The sequence below is a fragment of the Microtus pennsylvanicus genome, chromosome 20, assembly GCF_037038515.1.
Source record: "Microtus pennsylvanicus isolate mMicPen1 chromosome 20, mMicPen1.hap1, whole genome shotgun sequence".
Lineage (NCBI taxonomy): Eukaryota > Metazoa > Chordata > Mammalia > Rodentia > Cricetidae > Microtus > Microtus pennsylvanicus.
In genome coordinates, this window is record NC_134598.1 from 31,121,182 (window position 1) to 31,138,490 (window position 17,309).

At 43.9% G+C, this 17,309-nt stretch overlaps 1 protein-coding gene across 1 annotated transcript in view; it reads left to right on the forward strand.

The window, feature by feature from the left end:
- Cfap54 (cilia and flagella associated protein 54) overlaps positions 1 to 17,309 on the forward strand; it is a 251,885-nt gene that overhangs the window by 140,736 nt on the left and 93,840 nt on the right. The window contains exons 47-49 of the mRNA XM_075954510.1: positions 5,904 to 6,026; positions 11,544 to 11,597; positions 16,182 to 16,389. Of these exons, the coding sequence (XP_075810625.1) occupies positions 5,904 to 6,026; positions 11,544 to 11,597; positions 16,182 to 16,389 (385 nt within the window). The remainder of the gene's footprint in view (positions 1 to 5,903; positions 6,027 to 11,543; positions 11,598 to 16,181; positions 16,390 to 17,309) is intronic.

Sequence of the window (17,309 nt, forward strand, 5' to 3'; positions counted from 1 at the left end):
CACCCAGCACCCGCACCCAGCACCCACACCCAGCACCCACACCCAGCACCTGCACCCAGCACCCACACTTGGGAACAAGACTTATCTAGCACCAGGCAGCATGGAATTCCCTACTAAGAGACTGGCTTCCTGGCATTGAGCAGTGTTTTGGTTTCTGAAACTCGATTCCTTGGGGCTTGCTGTGTACTTCATGGTATACGATGTTTCTTTGTTCTGGTAATCAATTTAACAAGAGCAGAGAGTCACGTCCGTAACCCGGGGCCTCAGCTGTTTTCTGTGCTTTAGAGACTCAGGCGCTCTCAGCCTGACCTCCACATAGCATGGGGACCCTAAGGATCTTGGAGGTCCTCGCCTTCTTCCCCAGTTGCCCTTGTTGGGTGTTTGCCCCTTGGGTATTTTTTTTTTCTGTACCTGAACCATTTAAATCATTTTGATATCCTGCAGTGTTCCTTATTCTGTACCTCCTGAGCGTTAATGTGGAATGCAACCTTTCCCTCCCTCCCTCCCTCCCTCCCTCCCTCCCTCCCTCCCTCCCTCCCTTCCTCCCTCCCTCCCTTTCTTTCTCTCTCTCTTTCTCTCTCTTTCTTTCACACACACACACTTAACATGTGAGCACAGACCATACTCACCAAGGCCTTTGTTTCTATTGCTTCCTTTAATGAACACTGTGAAAGCAGAGAGATTTAAGTGAAGAATAAGCATTTAAAATAGAGTGAGCACCGATTGCTCTTCCAAAGGACTTGGGTTTGGTTCCCAGCACCCACATGGTGGCTCACTACTGTCAATAACTCCAGTCCCAAGAGATCTGGCATCTTCCTCTCTGGCTGCCTCAGGCATGCATGTGGTATACACACACACACACACACACACACACACACACATCCACACCACACACACACACACACATCCACACCACACACACACACACACATCCACACCACACACACACACACATCCACACACACACACACACACACACACATCCACACCACACACACACACATCCACACCACACACACACACACATCCACACACACACACCACACCACACACACACACCACACACACACACATCCACACCACACACACACACACATCCACACCACACACACACCACACACACACCACACACACACACACATCCACACCACACACACACCACACACACATCCACACCACACACACACACATATCCACACACACACACACATCCACACCACACACACACACATCCACACCACACACACACACACACACACACACATCCACACCACACACACACCACACACACACACACATCCACACCACACACACACACATCCACACACACACACACACATCCACACCACACACACACACACACACACACATCCACACCACACACACCACACACACACACACACACACATCCACACCACACACACACACTCACACACACACACACATCCACACACACACACACACATCCACACCACACACACACACACACACACATCCACACCACACACACCACACACACACACACACATCCACACACACACACATCCACACCACACACACACATCCACACACACACACACACATCCACACCACACCACACACACACACACACACATCCACACCACACACACACACACACATCCACACCACACACACACACACACACACATCCACACACACACACACACATACACACACACACACATCCACACCACACCACACACACACACACACCCACACACACACACACACATCCACACCACACACACACACACCACGTAATATAATAAAATGATTGTTTTAAAGCAGGTTTGTTCCATTGCAGTTGTCATCCATGCTGTAAATACTCCATCACTGTTGTCCTCAAGGCGTCATAGAGAGGCAAATGGCACAAGAGATGCATGCCAGGTCTTGTGGTCGGAAGAGATGATCTAGAAGAATCTCTAGGCCATTGCTCTAGCTCAGCTCCACACTGCTCAGCTCCACACAGCACTTGGGATATTGCTCCAGCTCACCACTTTCCCCTTTCCCTGGAAACTCCCTACTTTCCCCCCCCCAAATCCTTCCTGTTTTTCCAGTGAGGAGAAAGTGGACTTCTCTGTAACCCGTATCTCCGTCTAGACCTTTTGGGCCTTGGAGAATAGTCTTTTGTTTTCTATTTCTAAATAAATCTTTATGGACTTCATAAATATTTATGTGGACCCTGAAAATGTCTGGCTTTCTATCTGAACTACTGACTCCTGGATTATCTTGCTTTTGAAGTTCAATAGCACATTTTAAAACCCATCCTCCCTCTGTCATTGAGACTGCAATATTCTTGAGGCTAGGCTCTGTATTTTATTCATCTTTTAATTCCCTGTATTATCATGTTTGATATTCATAGGTTGATTTTTTTAGATTGAACTTTGAATTTGTAGGCATTTGTCAAGTGCTCACTGTCATTGTGTGTGTTCACAGCCACACATTTCCAGAGTGTGAGCCCTGAGAGCCCACATAGTAGAGAAAATGGGAGTCCCACAAGTTGTCCTGACTTTCATCCATGTAGCCCCCCCAAATAAATAAATAATATTTTGAAAAGATTTACTGGATACCTCTTATTTGACTCAACTTAGTAATCTGAGTCCAAGACATGTCACCCACAGTCTTTGATATGAGGACACGGAAGCCGGGAAGAGAGATAGGACGCTCTCTAAGAGAGGATGCACACGTTGGTAACATATGCACCTGTTCCTTAATTACCGCACGCGAGTGTGGTGAGAATCGTTCCCGAAAGTTTGAACAGATGGCTTTGAAGTGTGAGGGTTTCACTCAATGTGCAGAATTTAGGTTTGGAAATTATACAGCTAGATGAGTGGGAAAGAGAAGATCCTTGGAGAGATACAGCGGCGAGGCAGTTTGGAGTTGTTTAAGGGGCGGAAGTGATTTTGCGCTGTTGGCATGGAAGTTCTGAGCAGGAGACGGTAGAAGATAACAGTAGAAAAACCAGAGAGCGATGCTGCCTAGCTGTTTCCTCCAGGCTGTCCATGACCCTTGCTGGCTCGAATCAGAACAGAAGACCCTCAAGAACCAAGAACAGGCCTATTAACATTCTCACTGGAGGAATACAGAGGTGCTTGAGACTCACGGACTCACAAGACCATCCCCCTCTTCCAGATAATACTATAGATACACAATTGGCTGGGTTGGGGCCCTTGGTAAAGTAGCTTTTTGTGAGTTGTCCATGCTGCTGATGGATTCTTTGGTGGTGTAACTGCCCATGGGTTGCCCAGGGTACTTTCTGGCAGTATAGTTGCCTTTGAGTCTCCCATGATCCCGTAAATAACCTCAATGAACCCATAGTTCACCAAGTTAAAGCAAGACAGAATTCTCCCTTTGGTCCTTGGTCATGATTTTGCCATAGAGCATCTTTGAAGCCAGTGAAGAACTATGTTCTCTATTTGGAGCTTTGGTTAAGAGCGATACTCATTATAGAACGTGAGTAAGGAGAACGATATCAGCAGATCATCACACTGCTCAGCAGAGCTTATTGGCATAGGAAGATTGAAACCTGGTTCTGGGGATCTTAACAGATGCAAGGAAAAAAGATAGATTCCACAGAGGAAAAAGTGACAGTTTGTATGAACAGAACTAGTGTGACCTTCCTGAAGAAACGGGTTAGTAAGTGAAAGAGAAACACCAGGGTTGGGAAACACCAAGCAGCGATGCTCTCTGACTAACCAGTTCATGATAGATCCAGTAGATTCCAGTAGAGTCTTCCAGAGAACACAGGAAGGCCTGTTCACGACCAGATGTCCTGCTTCACTGTAGACCTGCTAACCCCATTAAAGATTTATTCTCAACATTTCAAACATGCCCAGGAAGGGTACTGCTGCTTCAGAAGGCACATGAAAGTCTGGTTGATGGCTGGTTCTCGTTGTCATCTGGCCTGTGTCCACAGTGCAGGTCGCCGTTGCTTAGAGTGATACGATGAAATGGAGTGAGAGGCAGCCTTGGTTGATGTTTTGGTACAGTGTCTGAGCACACAGAGGTCTGCAGGGGGATTTTCCTCCAGGCGTCAATGGAAGTAATGGCTACCTAGGGTCCAGAAGCGTTCATCTAGCTCCAGAAGTGCTTGCTTTGATATTTGATGGCAGTGGGAGTGGTTTGGCAGGTACAGAGACTACCATCTCTTGAGCAAAACTACAATACACAGACAGTGCAATAGACTTTCTCTTTTCCATTAAAAACAACCTTCTGGGATTTTATGTTTTATTTTCATGTTATTTTTACCACCGATTTCCCCTAATTTGCCTTTTTTGTTTCTTTAAAGTTTTGTTTGTTTGTTTGTTTTTTCCACTCTTGTAGTTCCTAAACCAAGGATGAAAAGGAGAACAGAAACTCTGGTGTATTGGCATGCTGAAGATAAATTGATTAGTCTTTTTTCTCTCTGTGTGTGTGTGTGTTGTGTATACATTCAATTTTGTGCTTTATTCTCTGTGTCTATCATTTGTACCCTTGCCCTCCACAAAATCACTGAACATTTTCAAAGCATAAATCATGTAAGGGTCCTTTCTGGTTCAAAGTCTCCACAACTTATTTTCCCTGCTGACGTTGGACCTGGGGCCCTGCATATGGTAGCGAGAACTTTCTGAACTCTGAGATACACCCACATTCCTTTGTCTCAGTCTGATGAGGACTGGCTTGAAACTCTTTGTTTTTCAAGCACTAGGATCTCAAGTGTTCACTGTCATGTCTTCAATCTAGTAACTTTTGTTCACTGAGTAAAAAGAGAGCTCGCTGGGGTCTACAGGCTCTCTGTGTTTGGCCACCATCTGTGCCCACATTCTGACTCTCTCCACTGCCCTCCCCTCTCTCCAGCCACACAGAACCCATGGTCTTTGTGCTCAGGGTCCTCTCTGCATGCCTTCTCTCTCCTCTACATGATTTCCAGCTCTTCTCTTGAACAATCCTTCCTCACTGAAATTTTCTGACACCCCACTGTTGAAAGCAGGATTTTGTCAATGCCTCTAAGTCCCGCTCCTCTTTCTGTTTTTGTTTTTTGAGGCAGGGTTTCTATGTAGCTCTGACTGTATTGGGACTCACTCTGTAAACCAGGCTGGCCTCGAACTCACAGAGACCCGCCTGTCTTTGTCTCCCAAGTGCTGGGATTAAAGGTGTGTGCCACCACCACCAGCCTTATAAGCCATCTCTTACGATGCGAGACCCGCACATGTCTCTTACATTTGGTTAATTACGAGTCTCAGGGGACTCAACCCTTTAATTGGGCTTGCTGTCCAAGAGATTCAGTAAACATGTTGAATGTTAACTTCCCTTCCTTTAATTTCCTGATTTAGTTCAATTGGATTGTATTCAAAACAAACCCTGTGGAATGTATAGCTATCAGCCAGCAAAAATTGTTAATCATATGCCTTTAAAGTTGACACTTAATTAAAAGATAAGAAAATTAATAGTTGTCTCTGTGTTGACACACTGTGCTTTTGTCTAACTTTCCTCAGAGAGTTCAAGAACATCAGGAGTATTCTTACTTTGTTTTTTTTACCCAGGTTCCCATGGGAACCATGGGAACAAAGAGATAATAAGTTGAGTTAATTTTAAAAACTTCTCCATGGCTGTTATACTTTTGTGTCTGCCTCTGATGAAGTAAGCAGCAGCTGATAAGAGTCTGCTGTTCTGAATGCCCCCTGCTCTTGTTAGCTTTGTGGTCCACTGCACTTGGAGACAGGCATTTTCACAAGCATGCTGGTGAGTCCTCGTGTTCACCCACTAATCAGTGAACACTGATTCGTTACACACTACCATCATTAAGCGGGTATTTCGGATCTTAGAACCTGATGCGTTTTCCCTTGAATTTGTATTTCTAAGCAAAAGAAACTAATATCAAATCTTCTTTCTTTCTTTTATAGACTGAAATCCTTATAGATTTAGGCTTCTTTTCTGAAGCCTTTTATGAGCTATTCCAGATTTTTTATGGAAAAAACATGCCGTGCGCCATCCCTGCTGGCTATAAAGCTGCAGGCAGAGTCAAGGTAACCTCCCCACCTGATTCAAAGCTATAGATATGTATTTAAAATCTCTGGAGGCTGCATGCCTGAAGCCTAGGGAACATTCCCACAGAAGTGTGTGCGCAAGTCTCCAGTGCTCCAGACCACGCTGCTAAGTCAGTTACAGCAAAATCAAGTTTCATTTATCTGGCGTGGAAAGGGGCCGGGCGGGGAGGGCCTGCGGTTCTGGAGAAGGTTATTGCAGTCGAATCCTGGCCCGTGCCTACCACATGTTGCTTTTTATTATAGGTAGCTCAATGGTCTCTTTAGGCACATCCGCCTACCTAGCCCAGATTTGTAGGTCTAATCTTACCACGTTTGTTCAATGTTTTTCATCAAGGTGACCTGTACATATATATTATTTGGATATCTTTAATGTATATACCTTCTCCCCTGTTCCTTCTCCCCTTTGTCTTCCTCTTCCTCTTGGACCTGGGGAAGCAGTCCAGGGCTTTGTGAATGCCAGCCTGGCACAGCCCCCATGCTCTCTCTCCCCTTTCGGTGTTCTGTGATTTCTCTGAGAGAAGAACAGTCTCCATTTTGCATAATCTATTTTGATTTTAGAAGATAGTTTTACCTGGGTTGCTTAATTTGTATTTGTAAACTGGCTAATTGAAGCATCCTTGAAGACAAGTACTGAGTTTACAGCGAGAACATAAATTAAATCTGAGTGAGTTCTTATTTCCTTCTGCTTTGGTTTTCCTGGTGATCTGGGACTCACTGGGTGACCTTGCTTTAGGCGGATGCTGATTAGAATTTTGATTTCATTATAAGTAGCAATTTCATCACTTGTGCATATACATTTAAAACAGAAAACTAGCAATAAAGCAAGTTTGTCTTCTAAAGTGGGGGGGAGCATGGAATTGGTTGGATAGGGAGGCAGGAACAATCTAGGAGGATATGGAGGAAGGAAAACCGTGTTCAGAATATAGTATATGAAAAAATTATTTTTAATCAGTTCATACATTAAAAAATTAAGAAATCTACTGAGGAGCTTGAAAGATGGTTTGGTGGGGGAGAGCACTTGCTCAGCAATCATGAGGCCCAGAGTTCAAATCATCATACCACCATAAAACCCTGGGCATGGCTGCACATACCTATATCCCCAGCCTTGGACCCCAAGAGCACGTTAGCCAGCCAGCCCACAGGAAGTCCTCTAAGTTTGTAAGAGGCCCTGTCTCAAAGAAATATACAGCAGAGGAAGATGCTTGGCATCCTGATCTGGCCTCCACGTGTGCACATACAGACACATGCTGCACACGTGTGCACACACCATCACACACACACACACACACGGAAATAGCAGGTCACTCTCCAGGGGAGGTGGTATGTGTGAGCATGAGACAGACAGACACATGTAGGAAGAAGCTGGATTCAAATTTAGAGGGCCTGAAAGAATCACCAAAATGAACTGAAGTCTTGAGAATCACCCATGTGAGCGGGCATCACATGCATGTGTTGCATCTGCTCATGTTCCATGCAACTGCTACAGTGCTGTTATTTATTATAACAGAGGCTGGGACGTAGCACTATAGCAGAACAGCTCTTTTAGCTCATGTGAGGATGTGGGGTGGATCTGGAACACTGGAAACACAAGGATGATTGTGGGACTGGGGAGAGAGTTCAGTTGATTGCCCAGGATACATAAAGCTCTGGGTCCAATGTCCCACTATGAAGTTGTGTTTTTTTTTTAAATGACAAAATAAAAACTGAGTCTGGCTGTACATACCTATAATCCCTGTACATTTAAGGTCGTCCTTAGCAAGTGTGAAGCCAGCCTGAGCTTCATGAAACTATGAAGTTATATATAGAACATCTTACTAGGGATTGTCATTAAATAATATGAATATATATGTATATACGCATATCTGTATATATACTTATAATGTATACATTATGTATAGTGTTTGGTGTATATGGTGTATCTGTAGATGTATATACCTGCCTATCTGTCTTTGAATTACCTCTCCTAGTTAGGGTTACTATTGCTGTGATGAAACACCTTGACCAAAAGCAACTTGGGGAGGAAAGGGTTAATTTGCTTAACTCTACCACATCATACTTAGTCACTGAAGAAAAGCAGGACAGGAACTCAAACAAGACAGGAACCTTAAGGCAGGAGCTGATGCAGAGGCCATGGAGGGAGCTGCTTACTGGCTTGCTCTTCATGGCTTTCTTATAGAACCCAGGACCACTAATTCAGGGGTGGCACCACCCACAAAGGGCTGGGGCTGGGCCCTCCCTCGTCAATCAGTAACTAAGGAAATGTTGTACAGGTTTACCCACAGCCCAACTTTTGGAGGCATTTTCTCAACTGAGGATCCCTTCTCTCCGATGACCCAAGCTTGTGGCAAACTGAAATAAATTACCCAGCACAGTACCTATCAGGAAATAAGTAATTTAGCTCTTCATCCCTCTCTTGTGATGTAAATGAATTTATCCTCTTGTCTGGATGAAGTTAGTACTATTTTCTTGCTTGCCTCCCAGTCAACAGTATTTTCTTATTATAAACAACCTGTCCTTCGGTATTAAAATTGTAGTTCAATAGATTCAGACTGTTTGTTGAGTGCTTACTGAACCCAGGCAGTGTTCTGGGCATGGAGTGAAAGCTGTCATTACTGGGAAGGTTTTTCTCAGCAGCAACTTGTGAAGGATGTGACCCAAGCAGGGATCTGGGGGATGACCTTCCAGGCACAAGTCATTGTATGACAAAGGCCTTATGGAAGATGCTTGTGAGATATCATTGGGGAGGACCAGGTAGGCCCAGTGAGGTTGTAGGAGAGAGGAGGAGGGGAGCACTCAGGGACCAGGTGATGTGATCGTGACACAGTGATTATTGGGGTGATAGTCGCGGAGGGGAGGGAGCAGCGGTCAACTGCTGTGCAGGTTGTGAGGGAAGAGCTGGCAGCATTAGACTGGTGTTTGGAGGTGGAATTGTAAGAGCACAAGTCAAGGATGACTCAGAGTGTTCAGTCTGAGCAGTCGGCAGGAAGTTTTCATAAACTGTGGAGGAGGAGCTAAACAAGTTCCGTATGAGATCCAGAGACAGCTAGGTGGGTAGCATCCATAGTGTAGGGTAGCAATGTCTAGAATTCAGGGGACCAGTTGGGGTTGCATATGTGAAGCTGGGAGTTTTAACCCTGAGGTTTAAAATAATAGTCTGTACTGGCTAGTTTCATGACAATGTGATACAGCTAGAGGTGTTGGAAAGAGGAAGACCCAGCTGAGCCAAAGCATCTGTAAGAGCAGGCCACAGCAAGCCTGTGGAGCATGTTCTTGGTGATTGATGCGGGAGGACCAAGGCCATTAGGATTGGTGGTCCTGGATTCTATATGAAGGAAGGCGGAGCAAACCACGAGAGCAAGCCAGGAAGCAGCACTCCTCCATGGCTTCTGTATCAGCTCCTACCTCCAAATTCCTGCCCTGTTTGAGTTCCTGTCGTAACTTCCTTTGTTGATCAACCACGATGTAGAAATGAAGCCAAACCAACCCTTTCTTCCCCAAGTTGCTTTTGGTCATGGTGTTTCATCACAGCTGTAGCAACTAAAACCCTAAGATACAGGATTAGTGGATGCTGTCTTGAAATAATCCGGGAACTGAGGCAGACAACGGAAAACAGGAGCTGAAGGAAGTGAATTTAGGGCCATCTAAGTGTACAGTCCTGGAAGCAAAGATGGACAGAGAAACCATGCACATGGGCTGAGAAACAAGTTTTCAAGGGCCATTTCCGTCAAGAAAACAGACAACAGCGGAGAATTCAGGAACCATTTTTGACATGAGCATGGCAAACTTCATTTTTCTCCAGGAACTTTCATAAGATAAATGTGTAGGTGAATCATCTCCCGGTGGAGTCTGACTTCAGATTTTGTATTCTCAGAGTTAATTTGCAGCTTTCCACCTTCAATTGGGGATTTAAAAGTGTAATTAAAAGAGAAAATGCTTTCAGGGTTTATAATTAAAATAGGTGCCAATGTTATTAGGCTGCGGGCCAGTTATTTAAAGAAGGGTTTAATGAATTTGGTTTCACTTGCAAAGGAAGTGGCTGAAAAAAAAAACTTATAGATTACAATTCGACTCTTCAGAGCGCTTTAAAAAGTTCTATATTTTACCATATGTTTGTATCAAGATTCCCCTCTTGTGACTAAAGAAAGTCCTATTATGAAGTCCGTCATTTATATTAAAGAAGAGCTCCCTTTTTTGGGTCATTAGTTTTTCATTGTCCCTAGATAATAAGGAGTACTTCAGAGGGGAATTCTGCAGTACCCATGCCGGTTGGCAATGAAAGCTAAGATAGTTTGGCTTGGGCATCTAGAAAGAAGGATTTGGGGGTGAGCAGTGTGTTGGAGAGGGGATTTCAGAATGTATGCGGAGTAAGAAGGTGCCCACAGCAATAGGAGAAAAAACGGTCCAAGAACATTAGTGAAATTATCACTGCCCGGGCTCCTCAGACTGGTGGGACATGAATGCCCTGAGTCGCTGCGTTCTTCTGAATGTTCTTATGGCCACGGAATGTCCTCAGGCCAAGAGATATGGGATCTTGAGTTAGGACACCACCGGCATATAAGTGGCTTCTGGCTTCTCTATCCCTGGAAGCTGTAGCATACTTCCTGAAGACTGTGGAGGTAGGAGAGGCAAATCAGTTTTGTCTCCTATGAAGGTGTCTTTTCAAAAGGATGGTCAGAGTGAAAAGAGATGCGTTCTGCTCCAGTATACTACATTTTCCTGTGAGAATAACTGTTTCCCTTGAGCCAGAACAATTAGAGCCAACCACAAACACGAGACTCCCATACAGAAAGGAAGAGAACTATAGTCCTTCTAAATAAGTGTTCAAGTTCTCCTCAACACGACACAGTTTTTTTTTTTCTTTTTTCTTTTTTTCCGGCACAGTTTTAAAAGGGAGAGTATTGCTTGAGACTGTGGGAAGCGTGGTCACGTGATAGGAGTGGGCTTTTGGAAACTGAGCCCAGCTGCTTCCGTTTCCTCAAGATATCCTTGGCTTCTGACCCAGAACTCTTTCTTAGATTCAGTCCAAAGGCAATAATCAAAATGTAGACAAAACGTCCACCAGTAATATTTGACCTAAGGCTGGTTGGTGATGTAAGGCTGGAGAATGGTCCCACTACGTAACTCGCGATGGCAAAGACATTTAGTTCTTATACTATATTAATTGATACCTTCCAGACTGAGGTTTGCAAGTAACCCAGTTTTGTAGGAATAAAAGTAGGCAGTTGTTGGTGAAAACGGAATAGAAGTGAGTATATAATTTTCAAAATAATCAGCAAGAGAAGGACAGGAAAGACAGAATACTGATGCTTACTGCCTAGAAGAAGTTGACTTATATACAATTTTTAGTTTTTCTTATACTAATATTTCTGACAAGATCACATATTACTTTGACAACAAAATGGTTCTTAAATGATTTTAGGATACATTAATAGTTCCATTTAAAAGAATGCTCAAATAAATATGGGTTCTGCTATTAATATTTTGTATTTTTGACAGGTAACTCCATCATTTGACTCTGGAAAACCTCTTACCAATAAAGACAACCTACAGGTAATAACAATATTTAATGTGGAAGTGTTCTGAGTCATTTCACCCTATTTGGCAAGTACAGTTTCTGATTTGGAAATCCTGCTCTACCTGTAGTTTCTCCTCCCTCCCTCCTATCTGTTGCTGACAAGATCTCATATAGCCCAGGCTGCCCTTAATCTCACTGGGTAGCCAAGGATATCCTTGAACTCCCAATCTTCCTCTTTTTAACATCTGATAATAGGGTTTTGATCACAAAATTCTGAGGCTAAAGTTAGAATTGTATCAAACTAACTTGACGTCCAGGCCAGTAACTAGCAGTGGCTGCCCGGACTTCTAGAACCAGGTGTGTTCAGTTGGCTTGTCCAACCGTGTATCTCTGGCTTTCCTATGCAAATGTCTCGGTTACCTAAACGGTACCAGCTGACTCCCACTGTAACTAAAAGACTTATTTTGGAGCAGCCACATGTTTGGAGCAGCCCATGTGTTCAATATGGCTGCTACTTGTATCCTTCCTTCCCAGTTCCACAACTATGCGCCAATTGCAGGGGGTGTCATTTTGTAACATTTTCATATGCAGCTCCTCTGATTTCCCCAAATTTTTTTTGCATAATGAGGATGAAATTGTCTATTAACACCTGTCAACCATCAAACAATTGGTGTTTAAGCATTTGATTTCCTAGTGACATTTAAATATTTTAAAAAACAAGTTAATAAAAACATAATGATGTGATTAGTACCTTAAAGTGTTCACATAGAAGGCATTTGAGGACAACCATTGTCACAAGGGTTAGGGAGGTGCTGGTGACAGAGAAGACACGAGTCTAGTCATCTAGGAGTGGTTAATGAGGACAGATAGATGTATGGAGGGTTGATTGATCGATCGATTGATTGGTGGTATCAAACAACATTGTCTTTGATTAAGCTGTGGTGATTAATGTTCCTTGTCAACAAGACTGGATTTAGAATCCCCGTGGAAGCAGCCCTTTGGGTGTGTCTAACAGGCTCTTTCCAGAAAGGCTTAACTACAGAGGGAAGACCCACTCTGAATGTGATCAGCATCACCCCATGGCCCCGGCCCTTGGACTGAATGAAAAAGAACAAGTATTTATATAAATGCCCCACATCGGTGTTGGTCTCTCTGCTTCTTCGTGCCGTAGATGTAGTGTGACGAGCCATCCTCTACTGCCGTTCCCTCCTTGATATGATGGACCATACCCTTAAACTGTGGCCCAAATAGACTCTTCTTAATTTGCTTTTCCGAGGTATTTTGCCACAGCCACGAGAAAAGTAGCTAATACAAAAAAAATTGGCCCAGAAGTGGGGTCAGTGCGGCTAAAGCCCAACCACGTGGTGCTTAGGCCATTGGAAGCTGTTTGAAGGACCAAGGTAGTAGAGATTGAAGTTTCAGGTTAGAAAAGCCCTAGAATATTGTGTATAGAGTTTAGTGATCCATTCTAGTGGGAATTTTGGAAAAAGCAGAAAGCCAAAAATTTGTGGGCTCATGCCATCCATTTCAGAGGGGACCGCAGACTCTACTGGGAAATAGATTAGAAGCCATTCATGTTACCTTCTGGCAAAGAATCTGATTGTGTTCTGCCCGTGCCCTAACAGCTTGATTGATCTGAACTCAAAAGCAATGCAAGACTTTATTTGGCAGAGGAATATTCAAGACAGGCTGGCCCTGTGTTGTGGCAAGGGTAAAGCTGAGTGCTTTTCCTTAGATTTGCAGAGTCTGGGTAGCGAATGGAACAGAAAGGTGGGAAGATAAAGTATGTCACAGAATGGAGGGTGAGCATCCAATGATTGTTGTAGACAGAACAGCATCATGGTTGGAGACATTAGCACACTAAAGGGATACCTTGTGCTATAGGATGGGAACTCAGAAAAGCCCTGAAGGCAAGAGCCTTCCAACCAAAGCAGAGAAGGAAAGTTGTGAGGGAAGAGCTTACCTCACAGTGCTACCAAGAGGCTGCCAGCCCTGCGCATTCACCTAGGAGAGCGTTTCCTCAGGATCAGCCCTCAGTGCACACAGTCTGCTGTAACTGGGGCCCAAGGGAGCAGGCAGCATGCTGAGCATTGTCCAGCTGGCACTGGCTTTGTATATTTAAAAAAAGGAGGGGGGAGCCAGCTGAATCCCAGCATTCAACTCTCTGCTTCCTGACTGGGGATGCCTCCTGCCCCTCCTGCAGAACTTTCCCTGTTGTGGGGTGGGATAAACCCTTCCTTTGTGAAGCTGCCTCTTCAGGCATTTTGTCATAGCATTGAAAGTAGCTCATACTTCATTTATTTTATTTTATTGATTTTTAAGTAACTCAAAAGTCATTTTCCTCAAACCTGCTTTATTTTTCCTTAATTTTGATAAAGCATAGAGCTTCTCTTTGTTAAATGTAACCTTCTTACTTTCCTATTGTTGTGCATTTTATTCCACAAAGTCCACTTTGAATTATGCTTCATATCATTCAATATTTTTCCCTAAGATTTTATTTTAATTCATAAGCAAACTGTCTGAAATGAAAGAACTGGTATTAGGAAGATAAAGATTCATATCCATGTTTAGGTGTTCCTAGACCTTGGGGAGCTGGGGAATATTTCTCTCTGTCTTGTCACAAATGCCATGCTACCCTAAGAACACATTTCCAGCGGAGCAGTGTTTGGTCTGAAAAGAGTGTCTGTCTGATCATTTCTTTTTACTCAAAAAGAGACTGACAGCATAATGGAAACCCAATTTCTATTAGCTAATTAATTAAAACAGTACTGTTGGCCTGCTTAAGACTCTTCAGATTACACTTTGCATTTTCTGTATAGAGGGAGAGAGAGGAGTGTTAAATAGCATTACTAATTAATCTTCCTTTGATCCTCAAGTGTTTGTGTGTAATTGTCAAGGCTCATTAAATCAGTTTGCTGAGGAGGGAAGAGAAGAGAAATGGCCTCTCTCTCCTTACCCCCGGCCAGTCTGTAGTTTCTTCTCTGGATAGGAAGCAATAATGATGGTCCTGGTGCCACGCTTGGTCTGCACCTCTGGCCCAGTGGGTGTTCTACATCTGCTCTCCCATACACAATGCTTTCAACCCATAGAATAGATTAAGAAAGGAGGAAAAGAGACCAGGCAACCCAACCTGCCAACGCCTGTCACTGTTGCTCCCAATTCTTCCAAATGATGGGAAATTGTTTTTCTTGTTTATGTAAGGCAAGTAGTTTCTCTCTTTTCTAGACTAGGTAGATAGCCCCAGCATCTTCTTTCTATATCAGCTCAAAAATGACTGTCTGTCACATCCAAGGTACTGTTCTATGGCCAGCAATCATAGTCCTGGAGCATCATAGGCCGACACCAAGTCCTTATAGAGCTTACACTTTAATGGGCAAGGCTAGCAAAAATAAATGCCATAAACACAAAGAAGTAGCTCACCCTGTGTATTGGGACAGACCCAGCCTTCCTTGGGTGTGCAAAAGGAATTGGAAGCACTGTAGTAAGTGTAAAATCACTTGGGGTGAGCAAGTGCCTCTTTACTTAAAGATAGATAGGACTCGTGCAACTTCACAAAGGAATAATCTAGAAACAGGGACAAGTGCAGAGGTCTTAAAGAAAACTTGCTTGGATTGGTGATAGCTATCCTGGCTGGTGTGGAGAGAGTTGTATGGATGGTGAGGGGTAGCACATAGGCTCAGAGAGGCCAAACTGAAAAGCCTTATAGGGATGGAGTAGCATGGGCTCTTATCTGAGTGAAATGGGGGCTGTTTGAGAGCTTCAAGCCAAAGTGTGGTCGGATCCACTTAGGTTTTGCTTTACTTTCATGTTTTACATTCTGTTATTTATTTGGGTAGGTGGGCACATGCCACAGCGTGCCCATGGGGGCCAGAAGACAGCTTCCAGGAGTTGGTTTTCATTACTCTGTAGGCTCTGGGGGTCCCCAGGATTGGTAGCCTCCACCTTTACTCCCAGAACCTTACCTCACTTGCCTCCAGTTTTAAAGAGATCTTTTTAATCTGTGGAGTTGGCTGTGTGCCAGGTTTTATTTTGGTGTCTGTCAAACAAACGTCAGCCAGTCAATGAAACAGACACATTTTCAACCCTCTGTAGATGGGGAGAAGGAGAAGGTGATTAGAATTTAGAAGAGAAGAGGGTGTGGAATGTCTCAGTGGATCACGAGTAGACAGGCAGCCTGATTGCTGCCCAAGGACCATTCTCTGTCAATGCGATTTTCATCTGCCCCCTTCCACTGCAGGCCATCAAGGGAACTTTAGAGTCCTGGTTACAAAGGAGGCAGGAAGGAGATGGAGAGGGGCTGGAAAAGGGCGTGGTCGACCATGGATGCTAAGCTGGGTAGGGAGGCTGTTTTCCTCTTCTTGTCCAGTCTGTGCTCACAGTAACTGTCAAACTCTTCATTCTCCCTGAGCTGGTAAGAAGTCTGTTCCCTCACTCCAACCCCAGGTTTGCTCTCCCATTATGCGGCAGGGCAGGGTGTGAGTTGAGGAACTGGAGTGGTTCTGCCATTTATGGAAATATCGTGTCTAACCCTTCATCTGACACCCAATCAGAAAGACAAAACGGGGGTGACGCTAAGATGTGAGATGTTTAACCCGACCCTTTCCCCTTCTCACTTGTAGGCGCTGGAAGATTTGATCAACAGAGGCTTGCCTTTCACCCTGGTTACTCTTGGCCAGCAACACCTCTTAAACAAATTTAATTTTGCCAGGGCCCATTTCTTCATCAGTTTGGCTGCGACGATAAACTGTATCCCGGATAATTTAACCAAAACACTGTACCACACAGTTGCCATTGAGAAGAACAAACCCACCATCCCAAACCTGAAAGGTGAGCTTTTGTTTTCATTTTTATGTTTTTCTTGTTTTCTCAACCACTAACCACCCCACTCCCAATAATCTGTTTGAATATTTGAGCATATATTTCCCCCTGAGGTCCTATGGCACATATATGTTTATGTCTCGGTACAAGTACATACATATTTATCTGTCCATCCATACATATCCATAGGAATATGATGAATATTTAAAATAGCGCTTGCCAGTGTTTTATAGGATAGGGTGTTCACATTTTTTTTGCATCTTGCATATCTTATGTAAAACAAAATGCATAGCTGGAGAGATTGCCTAGCAGTTAAGGGCATCTGATGCTCTTTTAGAGGACCCAGGTTTGGTTCCCAGAACCCAACCTCTTACAACTCCAGTTGTGGGGCTCTGATGCCCTCGTCTGGATCCTGCAGGTGCTTGCACACACAGAGCGCACAGATAGACATGCAGGCATAGTAAAAATAAATACGCCTTTTAAATGATTTCCCTGAAGCCATTCTAGGACGACTGTCTTGCTCTGATTCACTGCATCTGTTTACTAGTCTGTGCTTGGACATCCCATGGTAGATTGAAGCAGTACCCTGTTGAAATCCATGCACTGTCTCCACAGAGCCACATCACAGTGATACTGGTCCGTCTGACAGCGTCTGTCCCTGTGACAGATACCACTGGGTGGGGCTTGTTGGCTATCAAGTGTGTGTGTGTTTCTGAATTTAATTTTGAATTTAATCTTAATAAATAAATGTCATCTACTATTTCACATGCTGTTTAACTGTGGGTTTTATTTGTATCTTGTGTTTTGGTTGGTGGTATGTGTGTGTAATGTAGCTACTTTGCACATTTTCATGTTTATGGGAATACGAATGAGTGTGGGTGTAAGTGAATGTAGGTGATAATACCATACTTTTTATAGATTTTTAATAT